The following is a 22,280-nucleotide window of genomic DNA, read 5'->3' as shown; positions in this document are numbered from 1 at the left end:
GATACCAAAACTTTCTAGCAAAATGCATATTGGCACAACTTGGAAACCCATAGAGATACCTTACAGCCTTACCTTCACCACGGTTACCATGCCCTCATTGGTTACTGGATCTGTTTTGACAATAAAGTGACCAGCGGGATCACCACTGATAATTTTATAGATGGCGTTCCAGTTGGGAGTGTACGGTTGATCCCGATCTACCACAGTGAGATTAGTCACCACCACATCAACCCTGTTCTCTGCCACCTCACCAGTGAACTGTACAGAGAAGGTAAAATACATATCTAGCATGAACCATTGTGAAAATATAATAAAACTTATATAACCAACTTTGCAGGTAACAGAACAACACACACAAAAAATAATAAACACTTATCATATTATCATCATGCAAGTGTAAGCTGCAGTTAATTAGGCAGTGATTTTACAGTAATGACCTTTCTGGTCACATGTGTCATTCAAATAACACCCAAATCAACCTATTCATCTGTGGAGCTCTGTCCTTGTACCTTTGCACATCAAACGTGTTTGTCAGCACATTACTCACCCTTGTTAGCCCGTTATTTATTGTGGTAAAAAGTTTAGCAAACTTTTCAACCTTTCAACTATCCCTTCAATGGAAAGTATCCCCTGCCAGTGTGTTAAACACCTTACAATATAATTGGTGAGAAGAACCATGCAAATATTCCATGAACAACCACTGTTATCATCTTATGAATCTCCCTGTGTCATGATCCTCGCAGTCATCATATCATTAACCACAACTGTCATCAAATAATAAACATCCTCTGTCATCATGTCATCAACCTAAAGTGCCATCTGAATCATGAAACTCCCGTCAAAATGTATAAACCTCTAGGGCCTGAGTCAGAGGTGTACACAGTTGCAGCCATTGGTGCATATGTTTGCGGAGTTGTAGCGTTGCTAATACGCAAACGTTACTTTCAGCCTTTCCCTCGTGTACTAGTGTGCACCTGAATGTGCAAACACTGCAATGCCCACTTTCATTGTCTCAGCACGCTGTAACACTGCCAGTGTTTCTCAACACTCCACCATTGGCACACCATCGTGTGCACCACTGACACTTGCACCAGCCCCATGACACCCGCAACATTCCCATAACATGCCCACAACAGATTTTTTTTTATATGCTTAAGGCCATGGCCTCGTGAATCACCCCATGGCTTTCCATTGCCATTTCTAATACCATCTGTCCCATATACACAACAGTGCATTTGTGCGTACACACAAGGTAACACATGCTCCATAGCGGTTTTCAGATCCACCACAGTAGCAAATAATCACTCAACTAAATGACCATTGGCATTGTGTGCAGTTAGTGTGCACATCTGAATCAGGCCTGTGTGTCTTCATTTCATCAATCCCCGTCATCATTTTATGAGTATACCCTGCCATCATGTCATAACCCTCTCCGGTCATGAGTCATTAACCTCCCCTCTCATTATGGCATGTACTTTCCCTGTCATCAAGAAAGTTATAATAAATTCCCATTGCTTCACTGGCTCCAGTGTAGATCATTTACCTCATTGAGGTGTATTTACCATCATCGCCTACACACAGTGCACCATATTTACAAACTGATTGGATGCATACCATAAAACACCTTGGTTTTGTATTGATGTACCTAGATGATCAGCCAATTATAAAGTGCATGCTTTCCCTCCACGCTCCGAAAGCAAGACGTTTACCTATGTCTTCATGGAGGTTCATAAATCTGAAGAGTGCACTGTGCAAATGTGTAAGCCACTCATAAAAATACCATCTTACCAATGCTTTACATTTCATTACATTTTTCATTTTTTACAATTCATCTTCCTGTACAACAAGTAATGCCCATAAATCTCTTTCAATAATCTACCTCCATAAATGAAATCTCATTTTTCCATCTACAAATCTAAGTGCTCAGGTGCACTTACTGCACGCTGAGCTAGGAGATACTTCTCTCTGCCGACTGGCTGATGGAAATATCTGCACTTCTCAAACACTGCCAGGTTGTTCTGCTGTGCTCTGGTGATGGTTCTGGAGAACCACCACAAGTAAAGCACCTGGCATCACCAGAGATGATTATGTGCTACGTCTGAGAGGCTGAGGCAGGGTGAGTACTATTCCAGTTGGCATGGTGTATTTTGCATGTTTGAACACAATTTGGACATATGAACACTTACAACCACAGAGGCAGAATGGGGGTGTGAATGGACATTCTCATGTAGTAGGCAATATACAATAAGCGTGTGTTCAGCCAAATGTGGCCCATGCCAACCAGCAGTTATGGAGATCTATGCAAAAGGAGGTGTACAATTTGCACCAACTACGGGTTGGGTGTAAATACAATGTTGATGATGAAGATGAGGGCCAGCAATGTGACCTCACCTCATCCATTCTTAATGCCTGGTGCAGCTGCCATCATTAGGCACACCCTAATTAGCTGATAGAGCGATCACTTGTTTGTGGTACAGTACTTGACAGTATGGATACAAACACAGGCAATCTAATGGTTTTCCTTTCTTTACACTCATTCACACATGTATGTATCCTGCCAGCTGAGCAATTGTTCACAAACAGTAATATATCATTTATCAAAAGCATTCTCAGTTTATCTGCTTTGCATTGTCAGGTTTTTCATTGAGAAATTTGTTGTACCCCATATTTTGAGAAGGTGGGTTTTGCTTAAATTTTTTTTGCAAACAAGTACAGTCATACTTTACCCATTATGCATTTACAATCATGGACTGTGTCCTACTTAGAGTAAGTACTGTATGACCTTGTCTAGTCAATGGGCCTGATTCAGAGGTGGACCCACCTGCGTCCTTTCCATGTTGCAAGTCTGCGACTTTATGCAAATACCAGTACAAAGCCCTTCCCTGGTGTACATCTGTGCGTATGAATGTGCAATGCCTGAGACGCCTACTGTCAGCATTTGAGGACACTGTAATACCGCCTGGTGTCTCATTAGAAGCCACTATCAGTCACACCATCGAAACCTGCATTAACCCTATGAATCTGAGTATGGATTTCGAAGTGAACGATTAAGCATCTGTGTACTTCCGTGACACGCCCATAACACTCCCATAATGCACCCATAACACGGACCATCTCCGTGCATGTTTATCAAACCCCAAGTCACCACCCAGGAACGGCCAGCACTTTTCTAAGACATTTCTGTTGCCATGCATCTCAATCACAACAGCGCCTTTGTGCAGACACACTGTGTAATATCACTTTTTGCTTATCGGGAATTTACTATTTTTAAACTTGGGTTAAATTTTTCATCTTTTGGGAGTAAAATCGGGTGTGTTAATGCCGCAAATTCGGACGTTTTTATCACTAGAAATGAATACACGAAATCGGAAGTACTTTTCATTCACTTCAGCTTAAATCGGAAATTTACCATTATTCGTTTTGTTGTATTCGCCCATTTATGCAGCCAAATTGGGGACTAAATAGAATTTACAAATGCACCACCTCCTGAACTGCGAGATTCCATCAAACATACACAAATCAGTGTGATTTGAGTAAGTTTAATATTGCAAAGTGTGTTTTAAGGGTAAATTTAAAAAAAAAAATTAGATGCCCCCCTTCCCCCCAAAAAAATAAAATAAAAAATAAAGCATAACCAGCCCCAGACTGGTCAGCCAGTCCTGGTTCCTAAAATTGCGGGGAACAAAACGTGTAGAGTTCCCCTGTAATTTAGGAATCAGCACCTGGCTGCAAGCCAGTCCTGATTTTAAATATAGGGGGGAAAAATGCGTAGGGGTCCCCCTATATTTATAACCAGCACCGAACCCAAACCGACCGGGGTGTAATGCCACAGCCAGGAGACCCTATTACTGCGTCTCCATGGCCAAAGCATTCACACCCCAAGCCGGTCAGCTCAAGCCTGGGAACTAAAGGGAGGGGGGACCCCCCAAAGAAGGGTTCCCCCTCTCCTGAAACCCCAGGCTTGGGCTGAAGCCCGGGGCTCTTCCCCGCACCCCTGGGCTGTGGGTAAGTGGGTAATAATGTTTTACATAGTTCCTAACTATTGTATTTTACAGTGGAACTACAGGTGCCAGCATGCCTGCCCTTTGGCACTTGTGGAACTACAAGTGCCAGCAGGCGGCCGGCACCCGTACCCCCACTGTAAAATAAATAGATAAAAAAAGACAGAACACAGACACCGTAAATAGTACAACTTTATTACATAACTTCTTATCCCATTCACACATACTTACCTACTACCAACTGATCTGTCCCCTTGTCCCATGTAGAATCCAATGGGTGTACCTGGAATAAAGATGGGATACTCACCTCCATCCTCATGCTGCTCTCCATTGCATCCCCGTACTTGGCAGCATAACAAACCGAGAAACCGAACCCATACGCACAAGTATTGCTATGTGTGTTGTCACAAATAGCAATACTTCGCGAATGACAGCTGACGGGCCGCTTCGTGAAATCCTATGGCCTGCCAGTCAATCAGAAGCCGCTTTACATGTAGCGGACGCTCATTGGCTGGTTACCAGTGGGTCCCAGCCAATGAGCGGCCGCTACATGTAAGGTTAGGGTTAGGCACCCTTAAGGGAGCGTTAGTGTTAGGGTGGGGGGGAGGGGAGGGTTAGGATACTTACCACCGGGCGTCGGGATCTTCTACTGTCGGCCTTCCACAGTCGGGATTTGAACCGGTGGCTGTTGAGCCGTCGGTATTTCAATCCCATTCCATTATGATGGTACTAAGCATGATACTTGTTAAATGCTGCTCCATGCAAAGGTGTGTGGAATCTGGTGGATTAGACTGCCAGCAATTACCCTTTCATGTATTGGGCAAGATGGAAAAAAAGCCCTACATCTGGGTTCTGGGTAACACATTTTGAAAGCAATAAGAACTTTGTTATATCAGCCTGTAAAAACTATAGTAAGTTGCTATACAAATTTACAGTAATTGATTAGTTGATTTAACTAAAATAAATTGGCATACATAATGAGTAAAAATCTAGAGTCCCCCTATCACAGTGATACAGTTTCACCCCATGGGGTTCTCTGTGTCATGGAGGGGAGACAGAGACAGGAAGTACTTTACTAAAAGAGCTTGACTTTGGAAAGTTAAAATCCAGCTCAGTGATTGCAGATTCGAGGCCAGCTCTGACAGCAAAAAAAATCTTTAATCTGCTCCCTGCTCCTCTTGTACAGTGAAAACCCTGATACCATCACCTTGTTAGGAAGACAAATTGGGAATTTATCCAGAATTGGATCTGCCGCGCTCTCCTGTGACTGATGTAACTAGCGTCAGACTGACCTTTAACATCTGTTGTGCTTCACAATACCTGATCGTATCACGAACGAGCCGCCAGCGATAGGAGAGAACTCGTTACGCACTGCCTGGGGTGTGTGATTACTCTCTTCGCTCTGTATTCCACTTTCAACATTTCATACACCACATGAAGAGTGGATTAGCAGCACTATAAGCTCTAGAGAGCTCTACATTCTAAATTTATCTGCTAGATGAGCACAAAAAAAATCTAAATGTAAGTTCTTTGAGCCAGGCGTTAGCGGAGGCATTAATTGCTTTTAGGACAGATTTTATTAAGCAATACATACATCATTTAGGAGAATGTAAAGGGTTATAATATATGGCTGAGAAGAACCATATTCCGAATAGTTTGCACCGTACGTGATTGAACACATTAAAGGAGCAATGCAGAGCCGGACTAAGGCCCAATGGGCACTAGGCAAGATACTCCTTTGGTGTCCGATAGATAGATAGATAGATAGATAGATAGATAGATAGATAGATTATGAGAGGAATATCACTCCAAGGATAAATAAATAACTTCACTATATATATATATATATATATATATATATATATATTATAGATAGATAGATAGATAGATAGATAGACAGTGGGCCTGATTTAGAGCTGCTCGCTAGATGCGATCGTTCGCACGATGTGTATGCAAATTGCGTAGGCAGTGCTATCACACAGCAATGCATTAGCAAGACCAATATTTATTAGAGAGCGATCACATAGTGTATGCAGACACCCACCAGCCTGTTTTAAGACGCCAACTTGTGCACGTCATGTCCAGGAAGTGTATGCAACCATCGGTACATCGGATGCTATCGCAGCGCTTGAGGTTGACCATACCCTTCCACAAGCACTGTGAGCTCTTCAGTGTAAAAACAAGCCAGGTGACGTGTACTATGATGCTGTCTTATAATTATGTACACCTCTAAAACTCCGTTGAGATGCTCAGGCACGCCTGCGTTTGCACCTCCACTCCCCCCGTTTTTAATGGCCAGCCCATTACCACCTACAAACGGCTTCCCCTGTTACTCACTCTGCTGGGCTGTCTATGCGCAGTGAGCGAGTGCATTGTGAATGTTTGCTAAGGTATGCGCACTGCGATGCATGCGCACAATGCATACACACTGCAAACCATCGATAGCAGCGAGAGTATGCATCTTAGTGAGCGGGTCTGAATCAGGCCCTGTGTTCGAAGTGAGGCGGTATATGGCGGTATGACATACCGCCACTTCCAGCCACCACTTAATTTTTGCCGCGATGTAGAAGTGTCCCAGTGCTGGGATCGAGTATGGGATCCCATCGCTGGAACAACAGCGTCATTGTGTGAATATGTGGGGGCACATCCCTGATCTGCACTGGGAAGAAGGAGCATCGGGTCCCGGCGCCGTACAGTGCAGAATGTGCGCCAGTGCAGTTTAAACTTGGCACCAGCTGCGAACCAATCACGGCTTGCGGATTGGTGGCCAATCAAAAGAAGCGTCAGCATTTTGAATTTGGCGCCCTCCATGATCTAATCGCAGCTCATTGACCGGCAGTGCTAGTTTCTCATTGGCTGGTGGCTCGCGAGCCACAATTGACAGATTCAAAAGGCTGTCTGACAAGTTTAAACTGCAGTCAGTGCCACCACATTATGCAGTGCATCGAGATCCAGTGCTGCCTCCCAACGCAGATCACAGATGTGTCTTCAGTGGGACACATCTCCACACAATGCTGCTACAGGGGGTGAGAGAGGGAAGCAGTTAGTGAGAGGGGCAAAGGGTGCGAAAGGGAATCAGTTAGTGAGAGGGGCAAAGGGTGTGAAAGGGAATCAGTTAGTGAGAGGGGCAAAGGATGAGAGAGGGTAGCAGTTAGAGAAAGAAGCAGGGACAGAGAAGAGCAGGGGGTAAGGTAGAAGTAGGGGCTAAAGAGTAGCAGGCAGTGAGAGGTGCAGGGGGTAAGTAAATTTGAGATAAATGCATTTGATCAGACAAAAAGGAGAGCATATGGAGAGTAAGAGGGTTACCTGGGATGAAGATATGGGCACATTAGGAGAATGACAAAGGGAACAGACAAGAGAAAGCAGAAGGAACTCAGACATAAGAGAGGTGAGCAAAGTTTGTTCAACATATCCTGTTACATCAGGGGTGAGGAACCTTTTTTCTGCTGAGGGCCATTTTGATATATATAACATTATTTGTGGTCCCGGAGTAGGCTCCAGGGAGTTGTAAGGGCAGTGGTGTGACTGCCTGAAGCGTCACTGCTGCATAGATTCTGGCTGCAGTGTGCTATTCTAGGCTCCCTGCTAGCCAGGTGAGGCTAGCAGAAAAAAGCTCTGAGGGCCAGACGAAATGATACCGAGGGCCTTATATGGCCCCTGGGCCTGAGGTTCCCCATCCCTGTGTTACATAGTGCTGAAAGCATTTAACGTTAAACTCATCAGCCTCATCAGCAAAATCCCTGAAAGTTTCGGGCGGGAATTCAAATTTCCACACCCGCACTTCAAAATGTTCACTTCGAGCACTTTGTGTATATATATATATATATATATATATATATAAATCCAGCAATGATCAGGCACTCGTTGATCAACCAAAATGTAGTCCTTGCTCAGGTGCCCTCCTTTACAGGGAACGGCGTCCCCACCAATATGCAAACACATGAGGCGGCACTCAGAGTCTAATCACGAAGAAGAAAGTGCTGTGGTTTATTAAATCATCGTCTCATCGATGTTTCGGGGCCACATGCCCCCTCATCAGGATGTCATCAGACTCTGAGTGCCACCTCATGTGTTTGTATATACAGTATATATATATATATATATAAATATATATATATATATACATACACGTGTATAGATATAAAGACATTTGGTGGCACTCACAGGTTTTGAGGTATCGCTTTACAAAATGAACACGCTGGACACCGATAATACTCTTTCCAACTTTTCAATTTATGTACAGAATTTTCATCAGGGCATTTGATACTATATATATATATATATATATATATATATAAAATGTAAGACATGCAGCAGATCATAGTGTTGTATAATAACATTATTAAGTTTAGGTTATCACAGCCCTTTCACCACCCTTAAAAAAAATCAGACGTCAGATTTATAACGCTACCCCAACTTGTGATCTATGTAACCATAATGTGCTATTATTCTGGTTACTAATTAGCAATAGAGATTGTGTTAATTAATAAGTAGCAATGTGTAATCATCTCAAAGATCACAGATAAATTGATATCTTTACAGTCCAGAGATAAGGATGTTAGTTTTTTAAGTTAATACCATGTAACAATATAGGGTGCGGGGGAGGGAGGGAAGTTTCGGCACTAGGGTGGGAGGGTTAGGTTTAGGGTATGGGGAGGGAGGGTTAGGGGTAGGGGAAGGAGAGTATATCTACTTCCTTCTGTCGGGATTGTGAACCTGTCGGCATGCCAGTGTCGGGATTCTAACTGCCGGCATCCCGTGCGCCAGCATCTCGTACCCAACCCCCTTAATTTCTCAAGAAAGACGGCTGTTTTATTTATATTGCAGCAATAAAAATATCCCTTATTGATGAAGTTTATCAAAGAATTATGGGTTGGGTACAGGATGCCGGCACTCGGGATCCCAGCAGTCAGAATCCCAGCGCAAGCACACCGACAGGGTCACAATTTCAACAGAAGGATGCAAGTATACTCCCCTTCTCCAACCCCTAGCTCCCCTGCACCCTAAACCTACCCCCCCTAGTGCCTAAACCTAACCTCTCTCCCCTGCAGCCTAAACCTAACCCACTGCCCTAGTTCCTAACCCTCCCCCTAACCCCAATACTTACTGTCAGGCAGGGCCATAGAGAGCCTGGCCGGGCCAGGGTAAAGGAAGCCACACCCCCGTGAAAAAAAAAATTATTACTTTGTTGCAGGCCGGGGAAGGGGGCGCTCTAAGCCCCCCAGCCCGGCGCTAAGCAGGGGGGGCACGATCAGTGTGATCGCTCCCTCCTCCACAGCCATAGGAGACTGCAGCCTAGCACAAGCTGTGTGCTGAGCTGCTGTGAGGGAGGACGGGGGAGGCGACGCCGGAACCGGACCCTGCCGGACCCCTCTAGCAAGACCGGGCCTGGGTAAACTGTACCCGCTCCCCCCTCTCTCGGCGCCCATGCTGTCAGGATGCCAGCGGTCGGGATGCCGGAGTTGGGATTCTGACTGGTGTTCTTCCATATATACAAATCAATGGATCAATGGGAAATCATTGCTAGTGAAATTCAATGAATCATACAGCAGATGGGAATTATTCCTGCTGGAAACGTTTATTTTTGTATAGGGCAAATGCGAAAAAGCCCTATTGCCTATTTATCCATCCATACGTAAGCCCTGTATGGTTTTTAATTAAAAAACAAAAAATACCTCAAGCTTTATATTCTGTACTAACAACTGTCAGATTGTTTATTATATGACAGATAAAAATGTGAGTGTGAATATATATATATATGTGCATAGAAGCCAGGAATATTTTAAATATTTACATCCTATGCTTTTGTAGTCCTTATACCATACCTATTGCTTTCACATAGCTGAGACAGATATTTGGAACAGTTTGTGACACATTATGCCTTGTGCATCAGTAATGTTCCCCATACCCACTACATTGATAAGCTGCATTCTCATTTATATTTGCTCTGCTTATGAAATGGCTGCCTCAGACACTTTACTGGATCCTCGATAATAAGAAAAGATCCACTGTGTGCAGATGACAGGTAGACAATTAAACTACTGTTATTCACAAACATATTGTGCTTCTGTGTCCACCACTCAAAATATTGTGGTATTTCTAGTGTTCCAATCTCCTGCCAGAAACTTTAATTGCAATTCAAGTCCACCAATACCTGAGGTAATTGCAGCTCCTCAATTCTAGTTATACATAGACCATATTTGTCATCACAAGACTCCAATGTCTGTATATAAGTGGCAATGACTATGTAATTTTATAGCCAAGGATTGTCAGGGTGCCGTGTGGCTCCTATTTAGTCACTGGCGGCTGGGCCATGTCAGTGACTAATTAATAAGGAAATATAGGAAACAGATTGAAAGTAGCTGGGGGAATTTACTTTGCATGAAGCAGAGTTTTCATCCAAAAACTCGGAATCAGTTGCCTTATTGAAGCCTACTTTTGAATGTTGCCCCCATACTTTGTTTAAAGGGAACTAATTATAGTACATGTGAAATTAGTTATATAGCATATGGTATATAAAATAATAAGTTACTTTATATTTCTCTTTATACTTTACAAGCTTAAAATTAACTGTTGTAGTTTTTTTTTTTTTTTTAAAGATATTTTTATGCAGACTCATTACTAGGGAGCACTGGGATAAAAATCATCCTTGTTCCATCTCTGCCCAATCACCTGCCTAACGTTACTTTTGTATTACCCAAGCACAGTGTCACAAACACACTTGTATTAAGGGTGCTGACCTCTTACCCAAGAATCCCAATGCACCCCAACGCTCAGTTACCTGCTCAGCAGCTGCTAAAAGATATATGCATTGAACACAGCACCTGACTGGAATTCTGTATGTTTCATCCAATCAGCTTTCAGCAGATACACCTATTCAGTTTTAATCCAAACCCATAGCCAGGAATTTCCACTTTTTGGCTAGGATGTTGCAGAGAGTGGGGGGAGGGGGTACTTCTTAAATATGGGACTTGTTCTAAGGTAGAGACCCCCTCAGTATGAATCACTGTGCATAAGGTTCTTAGCTGACACACTGGCACACATAAAACACAGGAGAAAAAACAATGAAATTGCCCCCTTTTGCAGCTACAGGCTAGGTGAGACTACAAAGAGATGAGGGTTTATTTATTATTATAATTTGTCAGAATTGTTCATTTCCGCATTGCACACGCGCTGTGAATGATTTGCGATTGTACTCACTGTGAGGATTCACTCGCATTTGACTGACAGGAAGAGACCATGTTGTGGATTGGTACAAGGAGTTCCGGCCAAAACGCAGGCGTGTCGGGCAGTTTCCAGGCCTTGTACTAGCCAGCATCTGCGATTGCGCACGCAGAGAACAAAGCTCCAGCGTCTCAGTTACCACGTACGTTCTGAGTGACCATAGACTCACTGGAGAAGTCAATGTTTTGAGGTTCTGCGTCCAATGTTGCGTTTGTGTGCTCAGTTGCGGACAGCTACAAGGGCTCTGGTGGGCATCTCAATACAAATTCTGCTGGCTGATGCATTAGCGTATTTTAACAATTGCTAATCTGCAAAATTCGCAAATGCCTTTGCATTAGCACACACCTCTGCATCAGGCCATTGGTTCCAAAAATACTACAGTCAGGTAGAAGAACACAGACCAGTAATAGCATGTTCTCAATAGTATACTAGATCATAAAAGACACATAATGGGGCAAAAGCAGAGTTGGACTTCCCTCATTTGCACAAATGAATTCTGCGCATGCCCACAAAATCAGCAACATATGTATGCAGATTTGCTCGCATTTGACACTTGTGTCTGTTTGCGCCTGAGGAAAATAAGTTAGGGAAGGGCCAGTGTAACAAGTACAGTAAAGGAGAATTTGCATAATTGCAAATAAATGTAGACCCACACAGAGATGAATATATCCTATCAGTAGCATTATCAATGGTGGCTACATTGTAACTACACAAAAACAAATATCCTTATCTCTGGACTATAAGGTTATCTGTGATGTTTGAGATGGTTACATAGTGATGATGATGATGGGAACAGTGGCAAGCACTAGCCGCTTCTGATTCATCCATGTCTAATATCTCTTTCCTGCTCTTGCATATACTGTATTGTATGATTACGTTAGAGTATTTTAACAAAATATTTTTCTTCCCGTACATCTGAAAGATAATTACACTGGCTGCACTGTGGAGAGTTTTTTTTTTTTACTTTACTCAACCCTGATAGTTTTCAAAGCAAAATTGGGTATAAATGTATCTGATGTACACATGACATAAACCTGGTGGGTGGAGCTTTATGCATCTTGCAATTCGTTCAGCTTTGCTTATGTATACATACTGTACATACATACATACATACATACTGTACATACATACTTCTGCATTTTTGGATGCAAGTGTATTTAAATTCAGCATCACCCCAATAAACCATAACGTCTTGCAATCTCTTTTCATTTAGAAGTGAATGATGTTCTAAGGTCTAGGCATTAGTTTTACTAAATGTTCGCTAAAACAAATAGGCTTTCATTCTGCTGCATAAATAGTTTATTTTCGTTACATGTGATTGCAATAAAAGGAGTGGAACTGCCATTGGGAATCAGGTATACTGGATAAATGGTAAAATCCTTTACTACAGTACTGTCTAAATAATACACAATGGGGCCCATTTATTAATTATCGTGTTTTGACCCAATAGTTGTAATTTTGATACTAGTCGTGGCAATAACATATTAAGGCCAGCGGGATGTACTATTGTTCACATACAGGGGCCTTTCCCTGCAATTTGTGAAAGTAAAGTGATCGCATTATAGCCTATAGGAGTTAGCTACAGGGGCCAAGCTCTGGTAAATTCAGCAAGAAAGCAGCCCCCCTGTCTTTTTGTGTGGGCAGCTTTTGTAGTCGAAAATGGGGGATCGCAGCAGATATCTCCAATTGCTGTGGTCTTCTGTAGATACATCCAGGGGATACATATGCAGGCTGTCTGAAAAGTGGTTGGGTGTCACAAAAAGTGTTTTAGAGGGGTGCCAGTCAGGCCGTATTCCAAAGGTACTAGCAGTAATAGCATAAATCATTAAAAGGACATTTTACTGAACAATGGAAACAAGCATTAACTCACCATCTTGGAGGTAAATTCTGGAGGGTTGTCATTGACGTCTGCAACAGTTATGATAGCTGTTGCCGTGTTTGACAATCCGTGATTTAAGTTCCCCTCCATGTCTGTGGCTTGAATGACAACTGTGTACTGCTGGACTTTCTGCAGTAAAAGATGCAGAGATACAGATTAGTACAGTGATAATATGACTATAATGTAACATGGCACACATACAGTGCAGAAACAGCCTACTAAGTGAATTAATTAGTCCATCTTAGAGTTGTGAGAAACGTGTGTAAAAATGATAATGTTTTATATCATTTTAGTTTAAATCCATTGTAAAAGAGCAGATAGAATGTTAAGTGTACAAATTAATTGAAGAAAGAACGTTGCGCTTCCTGTACCACTTTTGTAACAATGGACTGAATAGTGGACAGCCGTATGTAATGAGCATTTCTGCTGTAAAGTGAATGATGTGACCTGGGACCAGTAGTTTCTAATCACAAATGCATTCATATCATTCGTATAATTGTCCACTGAAGGCATTTATCATCCTCTGCAGAATACCTTCAATAATGTAATTAAGGATTAGATTGGAAAGTCAGTGTGGATGGATATTTATGCTGGACAGTCACAGGAAATAGACAGAAGACTGTAAATAATTAGTCTGCACTTGCATTACAAGGAGAAGGATTCTCCAGGGTCCAGAATTAGCCTCTCATAGTGCTTATTCTAGGATTGCAGTGACTGCAAATAAATCCTTAAATTATGTTTACTGAAGGGAGAGATTAGGGTCTTGCTGATGACATTAGGAAGTAAAGATGTTTCGTGCACCAAACCTGGTGTCACATGGGGGTATGCAGTCAGTATGTAACATTCTCAATGTCCACATGTATAATGTTCACAGTTATAATGCTGTCATGGCAGAAATGTCAACACTTGGAAATTGTCGACATGGACAGAACAGCAAAATAAATGTCAACATTACCATTCAGCTTAGGGTTAGGCTTAGGCAACACAACCTGTTCATTACAATATTAATATTACATTACACAGAGGAGGAGTCGGTAATGTCCTCCACACCATGTACCTCCTGAGTGACATATCCATGTGACACAACATTAGAGGACATAGCACTGACAACCTGACAGTGCTCCAGAAAAGCCAACTTCTCCAAATCAGAACAGATTTAGGAAAGCGGCAGGAGAAATCCATAGTTGGGCAAAATACATTTTAAATCAATGTTTCTAATCCAAGCTGACTTTCCTTCCTGACTGTGTGGATGAACTGTGAGTGAACTGTACAAGCTCCTGTGTACAGTGAGAGTTAAGTCTGACAGTCTCAGGAAAAGAGATTACTTTGCACTGTACATTTTCTTACCAGCTAGGTCTGTGCATTGCAGGTCTATATCTATAGAAGATATACCAAATCACTGGTGTGCTCTCATTTCTAAGACGGTGATCTACATTCTTATAGAACAACATACATTTAGGCTTTAACCACTTCATATCCAGGAGAGTTATTCCTGAATAATCAGACAAATCTTTCCATTACTGGAACTCAATTTACTGGGAAGATTTAGGGGTCTATTTACTAAGCATTGGAGAGAGATAAAGTGGATAGAGATAAAGTACTGACCAATCAGCTCTCCTAACTGACTTTACAGGCTGTTTGAAAAATGACAGTTAGGAACTGATTGGTTGGTACTTTATCTCCATCCACTTTGGCTTAGTTCATAGACACTTTAGTTATTTTTCAACTTAACTTGCAGTTCCACAACAGCTGGGTAGACACTCGCTGCCTATAGCCGCTCTATTGCTTTCAGAGGCTCATGGACTCCTATATATAATATAATCTATTACAAAAGGTCTTTATCTACAAAAAAAAATAAGTAAACACTTAAAATGACAGTTATCTGAGAAAAACAGCACATTACTTTATTACTTACCACTTCTGCCAGAAGAATATTATTTTAATGAAGCCTATATCTTAGTAGATAAATATAGTTTGATGCGCATAGTGATTCCAATTTCCACTTATTTCCTTGACGTGCTGTCTGAGCCCACGAAAGGTTACACCAGCTGATAATTGTATGTATGTGATTCCAATCAAACTAAATACCCGTTCTACAGCTACGGCAACAAAGACTTGTCTTTGTGGTGTTCACAGCACGAACACTGCCACCCAAATCAGAATTTGATGAATAAATTAATTAAAGCAGATAATGGTTGATAATGATTTTCATTAGCAAGAGAACCTAGTCGTAGTCCTCTCTACCTTTGTGATGATTAGAATCTGACACACAGTTTGCCACTGTTGAATGCAAGAAGCATCTGGGGGAGAAAAGGGCACAGAGGTGTTTTGGGAAAAAAAAAAAAAATTACAACCGCAATGTGAAACTTAAGAGATGGATCAGTTTCTCTGACGCCGAAATAATAGGAGGAAGTGTTCAGACAAGAACTAAAGAGACCTGTATAATCCAGTGTCAACTGATCAGACTATTGTCCTATGGATGGATAGATGAGTTCTAAGAGCTACTCGTACTCTCTAATAAGTGTCTGAACTCATTCTTCTCACCCTGCATGATAATTCATTAGACTTCATCACAGCCTGCAGTGAGCCTGTCACTTCTCTGCACAAATGTCCATTCTCCTGGGCTCCGTGACACCTTTAATGTAAGTGTCAGATGAATCAGGAAGACATCCATCTCTTTTGGGGTTTGTAGGTTGGGAGAAGTGTCTTTTATATAAAAAAAAATATATATCAAAATAAAAATAAATAAATAAATAATGTCTGAATAAAAGAAATATCTGTAACAGGACAGCAAAGTTCACTCAGGACTGACTGTCCAACTGTTGTCCTGTGTGCTAGATGGGTTGGGTACGAAATGCAGATGGCTGGAAAGCCGTCTTACTAAATCCTGACGCCGCAAGCCCGAACGCTGAAGATCCCGACTGGGGCTGGTAAGTAACCTAACCCTCCCCTCTCCCCCCTCTAACCCTAACCCTTAGTGGTGCCTAACCCTAACCTCCCCCCAGTGGTGCCTAACCCTAACCTCACTCCAGGGGTGCCTAACCCTAACCTCCCCCTGCCTAAACCTAATCCCCCTCCACACATCCTAAACCTCACGGGTGGTGCCTAACCCTAACCTCCCCCCAGGGATGCCTAAAACTAACCCACCCTCCCCGCACTCTAATCCTAACCCTCCCAGGGTGTTGCCTAACCCTAAGTCCCCCCAGTGGTCCCTAAAGGGGATAAGCACTAAAACTGCCTGGCTTACCTTCATTCGGGAAGCCGTCTATCAAGATTCCGGCGTCGTGATATAGACGGGCATCGGGATTTCAACACCTGTCTTTAGTCCCACGTTGGCATTTAGACGCTGGGATTTAGTCAGATGGCTTCCCGGCCGTCGGCATTTTGACTGTATCCCGTGCTGGATAGGGGCCTGCAACTGCTATACTATACAATAAGGCAATCAGACCCAGCTTCATGGAACTTATGCTGCGTACACATGTTACGATTTAATTGAACGATATTAACGATAACGATATTGTTCATCGTTAAATTGTTCATGTTTATGCTGCCAACGATCGGCAACAACCAGCGATGCGCATTCCCGCATGGACGATAACGATATCGTTAATCGTCCATGCATACAGGCCAACCTGGACGATATCTATCAGTGCCTGCAGGAGGGAATGGTCATTGGTCGTTGGTCATGGGTGATGATGTTGGTGTGTGGATGAATGATATCATTCAACCAACACACCGGGAATTTCAAGAGAAATCGTTCGCAGGATTACTCTACCTGGCGGAACTGCATAGGTGGCGGACTAATCCATGTTTCCTCATCCTATCACATATTTCCCTTTTTCGGGTCAGCACATAGAATAAATGTTCATTAATTGGTAAAATATACTTAGATAGTTATGGCTGTGGCCATCCAGCCTCATGCATATGGGGGCTGGAACACAGGCTTCAAAGCAAAACCTGAGGGCCTGGCATTCTCATGTGATACTTATTATCCTCCCATCCTGCCTACCTCCTTTCTTATTACCTCACTGACTAAATAATAGTTTCATAATCCACCATGTTACCATTAGAGCAGAGAGAAAGTCTGTCCCATAGCACATCCAGGATTTGCATTCAGTCTGCAGTAATCTCAAATAAAAAACTATTTCAGTGTTTTGCGTACTGACTACTACGCGCACATGTTACCTATATGGATAAACTGCATTTTGTCCCACCCTTCTTCCTCCTTTATCATTTCATTTCAGATGAATAATTCATTCAACATATTTGGTGAAAGAGGATTGAATATAACGGGCCCTACACAAATCCTGTAAAATACACACAGTCATATAGATCAGAGCAGACTAAAAGCACACAAGTGCAACATTAGCTGACAGCATTTTATGAGTCGGCAGGGGTGATATAAGAACTCTGAGCTAAAGCATCTTTCCATTAAGTAATAACACACGGCTGTTTCTTGCCCAGTTAGAATGAAAAATAAGATTCAAAAATGACAAATCATTTAATAGTCTGTAGGTTTCCATTGCTGTTGTTTTATAGTATACTGATTACCTATACAGTGGAGGCAGCCATTTTATATGCTAAACCAACATTCAGCCTATCAGCAGAGTTGCCTCCTTTAATGGAATGCTTTGGAGATAAGGGATTCCCCAGAGAGTGCTTACATACTGCAAGTTTGTTGGGGACAGGACACAAAAGCTGTGTAATCAAGCACCCTCCATTTAACCACTATGTAACATGTCCTTGCCGCTCAGTTTACCAGAGTGGATGGGGTTTGAAGACTGGACTGACTATCCATTGAAGAAGACACAAAATGTACACTCAAGCTCCATCCACCTCCTATTTTTCTACCTTGTCTCCACATCCTCCTGCTGTGAGGTAGGAAAAGTAGGAAAAAATGCCTATTAGTTCTCTACGACCTGACATCATTGAGGCATGGCGTTCTTTTATGTTTTTTTTCTTGTAAATGCAGGGTCCATTGTAATGTCCAGTCCAAAAAAAAAATGACTGGCTCGACTCTGAAGGCCACAGGTGCACTTTAAAAATCAGAACTGAAAAGAAGCTCGGATAAACACAGACAACTACGTAAATTCATTTCTCTAGCATCCAAAGTGCTTCATTCATCTCCTGCCAATTAGTCCATAAATAACCCAATTAGTAAGGAACTTGAGATGAATGAGGCTAGAAGCGAGGACATACAGGTCTATATACATGAGACGAGAGATGCTGAAGACCTACACCACTAATTTAAGTGTCTCCTGACATTTATAATTAAGTACAAATGCTATAATTACATAGCCCTCCATAATTAGACATCTTTATAATTATGTAACAAGGTTTTCTTGCTCTATTTTTTCTATTATTGTTGTTGTTTTTTTAATTTATATAATCTTTACATTGCAAAGGACAGTTGAGGTAATGGCTGATTGAAATGATATTAAGATGTGTATAAAGAAGCTGTTCATTCATATACAATAAAACAAGGATTACTCATGTCTACAGGCCATTGTTACATAAATTATCACATAATCACTCACCCTTTCCCTGCCCTATTCCTGGGCGTGATTGCTCAATTTTACATTTTAAAAATGTAATTTTAATTTTAAAATAAGCGCAAAAGATACTGTTAATAAATAAATAGTAAATAAATAAATTACATTTTAGAAATGTTGGACACCAGTTTTCTAGATCATTTGGAAATAATGACACATGCTTTTGCATGATCTGTCAAAAGAAACTAAGAGGGCTATTTATCAAAGGCTACAAGCTCCTATTCTGTAAACATTTATGTTTTTTGTAGGATTACAGCAATATTTAGTATCAATGCTATTTATCAATGCTATAATGCAGGACGGGTTGGGTATGAGATGCCGGTGCTCGGGATCTCAGCGGTCAGAATCCCGACGCCAGCATCCTGACAGGGTTAGGATACCGACACCTGGTGGTTGGTATCCTAAACCTCCCCATCTCCCTACCCTAACCCTCCCTCCCCGATGCCTGAACCTAAATTCCCCCTCCCCGCACTCTAAACCTAACCCTCCCCCTTAGTGCCTAACCCCTAAAGCTAACTCTTCCCCTAACATATCAGAGCACAGTAATTATCAATCGCAGCTAACTTCCTCATGGTTATTAAATGGGGCCCTTAGTTTCATATGACAGACCATGCAAAAAATTATCTAGAAAAACATAGATGGCGTAAGTTGCACAGGGGCAAACAGCGGTAAGCTAAGCTTACCGATGTTTGTTAAATAATGAAAGGAGGACATAACCCCTTTAGCGAGTGCTATTTATCAGTACTATAATGCAGGACATATCAGAGCACAGTAATAATAAATCGCTGCTGCCTTCCTCATAGTTCTGCATGGAAATGGCGAAATAGGGTAATTTTTGATGCTGTGAAAATCTTAGCTTGTCACCAATTGCTAGTGCCATCTTCAGATGGTGTTAGCAGCTCCTGTCTACAGTTACAGCCCAGCCAGAGAGGTTACATGCTCCTCCTACTTTGTAGTAAGGGCCTGATTCAGAGCCGGACGCTCTGACCAGAGCGCTCGCTCTGAATCAGGGCCCACCTCCATGAAAATGGAGCGTCCTCCTGGACGCTCGTATAGCTGTGGGTGAACACCCACAGCTATAGCGAGCGTCCATGATATGGTCGCGATGGTCAAAGACCATCGCGACCATCAGGCTTGCGACGAGACCCTGCAGTAGGGTCTCGCTGCCGCAAGCCCAGGAGTGATTTTGGCTCTATCAGAGCCAAAGTCACTCCCACTGACATCACTAGTGATGTCAGTGGGGCAGGACTCAGACGGTAGGCGTTCCCATGGGAACGCCTCCGTCTGGCCACCACGCCCCCGGCACGCCCACCAAAGGGGGCGTGCTGTCAGTCACCATCTACAGCATGCCCCCTTTGGTGCGAAACCCCAAGCGACGTATTTCTCGTCGCTCGCCGGGTCTCACGCATGCGCACGACGGAGCTCCCTCCGTCGTGGGCATGCGCAGTCTAACAACATCGACCCGCTAGCGAGCGAACTTTGCTCGCGAGCGGGTCTGAATGACCCCCTAAGTGTGTTTTGTGCTTATTCTGCCTGATGGCTGTGCATGCATAGTGAATAGGCTGGGGCCGAAAGGCTATCACTTTACTGTAGACACTTTGCCGGCAAAGCCTCTTATTGGAATCATTGTCCGGCATGAGTTTATTGATAAATTTGTCCAAAACATAATTTATTATTGCTGCAAATAAGATGAGAAATGATACTTAGTGGACCATATTTGTGAATGCATTTTATAGGGGCTAAAGCCTCACTGCTATTTCCATAGGGTAAAGGGACTATAGAGACCCCAACAATATTTCCCTTCAAAACATCAAATTAGGATTTTCTACTGGTCTGCATGTCAAATAGAGAAAGGAACTGTCATAAATATCTTTTCAGTAATCTGCCTTTTCCATAGTAACAGGATATTTTTTTTAACTATAATAACTGCTAAATTTGTCTCCGCCTTCAAACTCTGTATAAAATGCCACATATATGGAAATTTGCCAGCAAAAGAGAGGAAGGCAATAATAACAAGTAATGATTTCTAACTGTATTGGGATTGGATTACACTGCTACCGTGACTCACTTCCAAAGTAATTTTACATTGGTAACCTGTCCTGTCAACTGCTCACCAGTTTTAGGAAATTAGCCATTGCTACCACCACCAGGCTCCCTCACCAGCTGCTTGTGTGTTATGTGTAGCTACTGCATCACCATGACTTTGGATGGTTGCTCCTGACTGTTTACTTAGGATCAGGAGTCATTCAGGAACAGAGCAGTTTTCTTTAATATTAATAATCACTGTGTTTATAGCTAAACGGTAGCTCTTAAAAAAACTGTTACACGCTGCCTACTGTGATGTAGTGATGATACACATACAAGAATTTCAGATGGGATACAGGTAGTCCTTTTGTATAGCTGTATACACACATGCTAAGGGTCATCCAGCTCCCTGTCCCAGAGTCGTAACTAGACTTTTTGGTGCCCTGTGCCAGAGAGAGCATTGGCGTCTCCCCCCCTCCCATTTTTTAACTAGGGACATAAGATAGTGCACCTGAAAAAGGGCCATGGCCTCATGGGGAAGGGCCAGGGAAGATATAGTGGAGGCCAGGAGATGCTGGGGATAAAAGAAGAGGAAGCTACAAGTGAGAATGATAATATACAGGAAAAGTGACAGGCCCAAACAGCGCCCCCTGCCCTGCGGTGCTGTGTCATGGCACAGGTTGCACTACTCTAGTTATGGCCCTGCCCTGTCCTACCGTTCAGGTTGATTCACAACATTGAATTCAATCTACACCTTTGTACACTTTTTTATCAGTGTGCGGTTTTGGGAAGTTGAGGATTTATCTTTAAATGGGGGAGATGTATGAAGCTTTGGAGAAAGAGAAAGCAGAGAGAGTTGCCCAAAGCAAACAATCAGCTCCTAACTGTCATTTATCTAGCATAGTCTTTGAAATGCCAGTTAGAAGCTGATTGGTTGCTTTGGGCAACTACTCTACTTTATCTCTCTACCAGGCTTGATACATGTCCCCTACACAGTACTTACAGGAGACCGGTTCCAGTATATAGTTCCCCCATTCAAGTCAAAATAGGGCTCCAGTATGGTAATGTACCATTTTGGATCCAGAGGAAGCAAAACACAATGGACATTAACCCTTTAGGTAGAACATGTCTTGCGGCACATGCAGGGTGTGGGGAGATGTACACAATCAGGATATTTTTATAGATTTTGATGTATCGGTTAATCAGAAAAAGCCTTTCAGTAATACAAACACCTACACTGTTCAGGAAATTTTAACATCCACTTGCTATCTTTATTATTATACGTCATTCTCCCTTCATGGCTGAAAATCGGATTTTGACGTGCTGTGCTGCAGACGCTGGGCCTGATTCAGAGCCGCTCGCTCTGAATCAGGGCCGGGCTTTTTTTTTTGGAGTGGCCTCTTGGCCGCTCGCATAGCTGTAGGTGACCACCCACAGCTATTGCGAGCGGCCAGGATGATGGTCGCGATGTTCAAGACCATCGCGACCATCAAGCTTGCGACGAGACCCTTGTGGTAGGGTCTCGCCCATCGCAAGCCCCAGAGAGCTTTCGGCTCTCCACTAACATCACTTGTAATGTCACTGGGGCCGCCCCCAAAT

General features: G+C 42.7%; 1 protein-coding gene across 1 annotated transcript in view; it reads right to left on the bottom strand.

The window, feature by feature from the left end:
- The window catches only part of CDH4 (cadherin 4), a 799,140-nt gene that overhangs the window by 43,387 nt on the left and 733,473 nt on the right, over positions 1-22,280 (bottom strand). The window contains exons 8-9 of the mRNA XM_088482827.1: positions 13,096-13,233; positions 73-258 (exon numbers count right to left, since the gene is read on the bottom strand). Of these exons, the coding sequence (XP_088338953.1) occupies positions 73-258; positions 13,096-13,233 (324 nt within the window). The remainder of the gene's footprint in view (positions 1-72; positions 259-13,095; positions 13,234-22,280) is intronic.

The sequence above is a fragment of the Taudactylus pleione genome, unplaced genomic scaffold, assembly GCF_031769625.1.
Source record: "Taudactylus pleione unplaced genomic scaffold, aTauple2 ptg000018l, whole genome shotgun sequence".
In the NCBI taxonomy this organism is placed as follows: domain Eukaryota; kingdom Metazoa; phylum Chordata; class Amphibia; order Anura; family Myobatrachidae; genus Taudactylus; species Taudactylus pleione.
This window is presented reverse-complemented; position numbering and strand designations above follow the sequence as displayed.